The 6,828-nt window shown below is 38.6% G+C and overlaps 1 protein-coding gene across 1 annotated transcript in view; it reads right to left on the bottom strand.

Annotated features, from left to right (window-relative positions):
* The window catches only part of GOLGA4 (golgin A4), a 54,694-nt gene that overhangs the window by 22,031 nt on the left and 25,835 nt on the right, over positions 1 to 6,828 (bottom strand). The window contains exon 14 of the mRNA XM_009883277.1: positions 1,305 to 5,599. Coding sequence (XP_009881579.1) covers positions 1,305 to 5,599 — 4,295 coding nt within the window. The remainder of the gene's footprint in view (positions 1 to 1,304; positions 5,600 to 6,828) is intronic.

Genomic DNA, 6,828 nt, shown 5'->3' with positions numbered 1-6,828 from the left:
GCCTTCCCAGCAGATATCAGGGTAGTTGAAGTCCCCCATGAGAATCAAGGCCTGTGATTGTGAGGTGATTCTCACCTGTCTGTAGAAGGCCTCATCAACTTCCCCATCCTGATCAGGTGGCCTGTAATAGACACCCACAACTGTGTCTCTCATATTACCCTGCCCCTTGATCCTTACCCACAAGCTCTCAACTTGCTCATCATCTGCCCCCAGGGAGAGCTCGATACATTCCAGTTGCTCTCTCACATAAAGAGCAACTCCACCACCTCGCCTCGCTGGCCTATCTTTCCTAAAGAGAACATAGCCCTCCATGACAGTGTTCCAGTCATGTGAGCTATCCCACCACGTCTCAGTAATTGCAATGAGATCATGGTCCTGTGACTGCACACAGATCTCTAACTCCTCTTGTTTATTCCCCATGCTGCAGGCATTGGTGTACAGGCATTTCAGAAAAGCCAATGAGTGTATAGTTTTTGCCCGTGAAGGGTGGTGGGCCTTCCAATCCTCAAAAATACTAGCACTCGGCCCCACAACTGCTGAGCTACTACGCCCAGGCGCCTCTCTATCGAGCCCAGTTACATGCCCATGCCCCTTCAAATCTAGTTTAAAGATACAAAGTTTTTTCTGAGGAAGATGAAGAACTGGAAGTAAAGAACATTCAGAATTATTAGGGAATTCCTTGCTTGAAAAACTATTAGAGTGCTGAGCAGTATACCACATTTTTGTGCGGGACATACGAACAATTCTTGGTATCATTTGAACATGAAGCTCTCAGCACTATGTTTTAATAAATTTCGTTTCCTGTTTGAGGAAAACAGAATTATATTTTACATTCTGGCAATGCTGAAAATGACCATCTCTAAAACAAATCAGAAGCAGAATCTTTGCCAAAGACAAACCACTTTTTAAACTCATGACTCAAATAGTATTCATGAAGTGCTACTTTCAAGTAGCTCTTTGCTTTATGTTTCTCTAAGTCTATTTTTAATAAATTTCGTTTCCTGTTTGAGGAAAACAGAATTATATTTTACATTCTGGCAATGCTGAAAATGACCATCTCTAAAACAAATCAGAAGCAGAATCTTTGCCAAAGACAAACCACTTTTTAAACTCATGACTCAAATAGTATTCATGAAGTGCTACTTTCAAGTAGCTCTTTGCTTGACGTTTCTCTAAGTCTATTTAGAAGAATACCAGTCATTATTTCATTGTTACAAATTGAGCTTTAAAAAGGTCTTCTTGTGGTTTTAGTAGTTAAGAATAAAGCAATGAAATGGTAACAAGACCAGGAACAAAGAATTTACCTGATTTTCTGCTCCATTTCTTCTAAGGACTCCTTCTTTACTATGTCGAGTTCCTGCTGCTGTTCTTTTCGCAGAGTACGTAAGTCTTTTTGAAGATTACTCACTTCTTTGCGTAGTTTCTGTTTCTCCCTTTCAGTCTCTTCCAGTTTAGTCTGCAAGTCCTTCTGCTGGTTCTGCATATCACCTAGTAAATTCTGCAGCTCCAAACCAGATTTAGCCTTTTCTTCAGAATTTTCCTCAAAAGCTTTAAGACTGTCGTTTCTTTCATCCAACTGTTGCTGTAAACTTTTTAGCTTTTCTTCGTATCTCAAACTCATATCTTCCATCTCAGTCTTATGCACTTCATTTTCCTTCACTAGATTATTTTCCAACTCCTTTATCTTCTGTTCTAAAGATTGACTGACTGCCTCCTTCTCCTGTATTTTTTTCTGGAGATCTCCAATTGTGTTCGCCATGCCAAGATGGTTTTGTTCTTTAGCTTTTAATTCTTCCCTAGTGCTTGCTAAATCATCACCACAACGAGCATGCTCATCCGCTAACAATGAGTATTTTTTGGTTTGCTCCTGAAGTTCTTTCCTGAGGTTTTTAGTCCTACTCTGCTCCTCCTGATGGCTCTTCTCAACACATTCTAATTTTTTAAGGAGTTCTTCCTGTTTGTTTTGCAGTTCTAGATGAGAGCCATTACTCTCTTGCTGTTCCTTTTCATATTTGCGCAACAATTCATCTTTTTCTGTCAAGCCCTTTTGTAACACGTGGATTTTCTCTTCATATGTCTGTTGGACGCTCTCAAGCATTTTATTCTTTTCTTGTTCTACAGCAGCTTTTACGCTCTCTAATTTTTGCAGCATTTCTTTCTCTAATTCTGTGGGATCTCTTGTTGACCTAATTTTTTCTTCTAAGGACTCAATCTTGGCCTCTCTCTCCTGCACTTTTTGTTCCAAGTCTCTTAAGTGATTTTCTTTATCTTGCTTAAATTCCCGTTCCTTTTCTTCCATCTGAGACATCAATTGCTTTTTAATAGAACCAATTTTTTGCTCTGCCTTCTTTTTCAGATCTGCCAGCTTAGTGCTGTTCTCTGCATTTAGTCTGTCTTCTAATTCTTTCAGTTCTCCCTCTTTGCTTTTAAGCATCGCTGATTTCATTTGATCAAATTCCCTCTCCTTTGCTTCAAATTCAGCTTTCAGTGCACCTATTTGCTTCTCAAGATTAAGCGCTTTTTCTTCTGCCTCCTTAAATCTATTGTCCTTTTCAAAAGCCACCTTCTCTGCCTGCTGGAGTTGCCAAGCTATCTCTTCTTGCTCTGTGTTTTTTTGTTCATTATATTTTTTAAGTTCCTCCACCAAGGAATCATTTTCTGAAGTTTTCTGAGCAACATGTTCTTCTAGTTCAGCAATTCTTGCTGCTTGTTTTTTTAATGTTGCAGTTAACTCACCTTCTTGCTTTTCCCTCACGTTTTGCTTTTGTTCCAGTTCACTTTTTAAACTATCCAGACTCTTGCTTTGTTTAGCCAGCTGCTCCTTCAGTTTATTTAGCTCTTCATCTTTTTTATTGGCTTCAGTATTGCTTAATTCAAGTTTGCTCTGCAAATCTTTAATAGTATCATGATTTTGTGTAAACCTGGTTTGTGCTTTCATCTTCCACTCTGAGAGCTTGGCTGTGCAATGACCTACCTGCTCAAGAGCTGACGCTTTTTCTTGACTCAGCGTCTCAACTCTGGATGATAACTCCTGTACCTGGTTTAACAACTGCAACCGATCCTCTTCATGTTGCTTGCTTAACAGAGACATGGCTGCTTCCTTCTCCGTTAAACTTATCGTGCTTTCAAGTCTAACATTAAGGTCATTAATTGTTTTGTTGAGAGCAGAGATCTCGGATTCTTTTTCCTGGAGTTCCTCCTTCATTGAGGTGACAGCATTGATGTTTTCAGATAACTCTTTCCTCAGTTGTGTTATGCAAGTTTCTTTTTCTGATGCTGCTTGCTGCTGATGCCCTCCTTCTTTTTGCAATTGTTCCTTTTCTGTTACAAGCCCTTCAATGTCAGCTCTCATGGACATAATTAAATTGTCCTTCTCTTGCAGCTGTTGCATTGACTTTTGCAAAGAAGCACTTGCCACAGAATGGTGCTCTGTTACTTCTCTAAGTTGAGCTTCTAGTTCAGGAATCTTACTCACTTCAATTATTACTGCTTCTTTAACTTTTGCAGTTCGGCGCTCACAATCTGCAATTTTGCATGTTACCATGCCAATTTTTTCATTACATTTTTCAATTAATTCATTGCTTTTTGTTTGCAATAAAGCTTCAGCATTCCTCCAACAAGCATCTAACTGGGCTGCAAGTTCTTCTGACCGCCTCTTAAACTCAGTTTCTTTTAGCTGAATTGCCTCTATTTTTTTCTCATAATTTTCATGATCTTTATACTGAGAAGACTGCACCGTTTGGAGTTTCTCCTCAAGTGTTTTCAGTGTATCACCCAGCTCAGTAATTTTGGCTTTGTCCTCTTCTTCAATTGCTTTCTGTTTATTGAGCTGTTCCTGAAGTTCTGACTGATCTTTCAGGGACTGATTAAGATCGCTTTCCAATTTTTTCAACTGTGTTTTCAGGTCACTTTCCTTATCAGACAAAGCATTCACCTTAGCCACCGACTGCTTTAGTTGTTCCTGCAGTTCTTTCAAGGACTCCTCTCTTTTCACCTGTTCTTCCTTCAGTCGGGTTATTTCTGTTCTGGAACCCTCCTTCTCAGCACTGAAGGTAGCAAGTTTCTGTTTCAGGTCTCCAACCTCCTGCTCCTTCTCTTGCAGTTCCATTTCATGTTTTTCCTGGAGCTCTTCAACCTGCTGATTGAGTTTCTTTTCCCAACTCTGGGTAACTTCTTCTAACTCCCTCCTATGAGCCTCAGCAAGACTCTCTAGTTGCTCCTTCTGATTAGATTCCAGTTTTGACACGGCATCATTGATTCCGGCTGAGCTGGCATGTGCCATTTCCAACATTTTAGCGTTGAATTCACTCTCTTTCTGACTGAACTCCAACTGCTTGTTTTCAAGCTCTTTTTTTAGTTTAGCTTCCTGCTCAGCAAGCTTCTTTTTGAAAGTTTCCTGCATATCTTTTGATTTCTGTTTAATTTTCTCCATTTTGTTCTCTTGACGTTTCAGTTTACTTTCATATTCTCCTTGTAAAGCACTAATTCTCTCCTCTGCTGCTAACAGTTTCTCTTTAAGCTCTTCCACTTGCTTGTTCTGTAACTTCTTCATGTGTTCAATTTCATTTTCCTTCTCAGTTAGACTTCTCTTTGTCTCATCAGCCTCTCTCTGTGCATCCTTCAGCTGACATTCATACTGTTGTGTTACAGAGGTTACTCTTTGTGTATTTTCATTGCTTGCTTCTTGCAAATGCTGCTTCAGGTCATGTACCTGAGAGACATATGCCTCTAACTCATTCCTGACTTCATTCAGCTGGGATTCACTTCCTCCTAGCTGCTCACTAAGTTGCAATTTTTCACCTTCAAGATCTGTCAGCTTTTGCTGCAATTTTGCTAATTCCTCTTCATAAATCTTTGCCTGCTCATTAGAAGTACTTTGATGAGACTCTGAAAGCTCCTCTAGCTTTGCAGACACTTGGACAAGTTCGGCTTCAGATCTCTCTGCAGATTCCTTTAGTTTCTGTTCATGTGCTTTTAGTTCCTCCAGATGTCTGTCTTTCTCCTCCAACGATTGCTTGAGTTTGTTGAGCTCCTCTTTGAGTAACTTCTCAACACCTTGAATGGACATTTCATGCTCTTTTAACATCATTTCAACCTCTTCGCTGTGCCGTTTTCTCTCTTCTTCCAACTTTCCTTCCAATTCTTGCTTTGCTTCACACACTTTACTATTCAATTCTGAGAGCTCTTGTTCTAAATCATGACGTATTTTTAGGGCTTCTGATAGCTCAGAAGACAGTGCTTCTAATTCTGTCTGTTTCACATCAAGTTTTTCTAATGTTTTTTCATTCATCTCTTCTATGTGTGCACGGAAAACTGCTTCTTTCTCTTTCAAAATGGTATCTATCTCTTGCTCCTGTTTCTCTCTCATTTTTTCTATTTCAGTTACTTGTTGTTGCTTTAAGATTTGAAGTTTTTCTGTCCAAAGCTCTTCCTGCTGCTGTTTCATGTTCTCCAATTCTTTCTTGTGTTTTTCAACTATATCACTAATTTCCTTATTGTGCTGCTTTTTTTCAGACTCCATCAGAGTACTTAATTCCTCTGACTGGTTTCTGTCATCTTGTGAATACTTTGCAAGAGTGCTTTCCAGTTCAAGAATCCTCTGTTAGAGAATACAGTTTTAAAAGAATATGAATATTCAAAAGTAAGAAGTTGATTAAATTTAAAAAAAAAAAAACTTCACCAGGTTCACATAACTACAAGTCACTTATTCCATTAGTTTTAGTGAATATCAACTTTTTATATAAGCCTTTCATTCATCTAGTTTGTTCTCAATTTTGCTTCCATTATGGTAAGTTAGTTAGTTATACAAAATTTTCTATTTCCCTGCAGTGAAAATAGATACAATAAAAACTTGGAAATAATTTAATTAATTCAAATAAAATAATTCACATTGAGACATGTTCACATTTTCTTATTAAGCTAAAGCACCAATATATAGGATGAAAGATATCGGCAGTCTACACGACTATTATGGAGCTTTGTACATATCTACTAACTGATATATCTTAATTTCACCCCTCATGGAAACGCTGCTGTAAAGTTAAAATGCTTCCATAGACAAAACTTCCAAACTAATATTTGGGAATAATGGAATAATATACAAACTTGCACGAGTAGATAATACAATCTTACCCATTACATAAAGTAAACGATACTTCAAGAATTTAAGCAATTTTTTTCCTTACTTAAGTATTCTTATAACTGTTTGTATGGTAGCAGTACCCAGAAGTTACACAGTTTAAAGCTTAACTCTTCTGTATAACATAAAAAAAAATTCTGTAGACGGATACAAATTCATATCCCATGCCATGATATAAAGTGAATATATTTCTGTATTTTATCATCTAATCTTGTAAAAAACTCAGGGCTGCAGTATACCATGACGATGCATTAAATTTCTGTCATTACAAGAAGCATGGTAAGATTAGAGCAACCCAGTCACAGTTAAGTCCACAGTATTTGTAAATCTGTCATAGCTAAATATATCAGAGAATCATCTATGTTGGAAGGGACCTTTCAGATCATTGAGTCCAACCATCAACCAAACACTGCCAAGTGCACCACTAAACCATGCCCCTAAGCACCACGTCTACTACCCGTCTTTTAAGTACCTCCAGAGATGGTGATTCAACCGCTTCTCTGGGCAGCCTGTTCCAATGCTTTCAGTGAAGAAATTTTTCCTTATATCCAATCTAAACCTCCCCTGGCATAACTTGACGCCACTTCTTCTTGTCCCGTTGCTTGCTACTTTGGAGAAGAGACTGACCCCCACCTCTCTACAACCTCCTTCCAGGTAGTTGTAGAGAGCGATGAGGTCTCCCCTCAGCC

This window comes from Charadrius vociferus, unplaced genomic scaffold, assembly GCF_000708025.1.
Source record: "Charadrius vociferus isolate BGI_N301 unplaced genomic scaffold, ASM70802v2 scaffold394, whole genome shotgun sequence".
Lineage (NCBI taxonomy): Eukaryota > Metazoa > Chordata > Aves > Charadriiformes > Charadriidae > Charadrius > Charadrius vociferus.
Note: the sequence above shows the minus strand (reverse complement) of the source record. Positions and strands in the feature narration are given on the sequence as shown.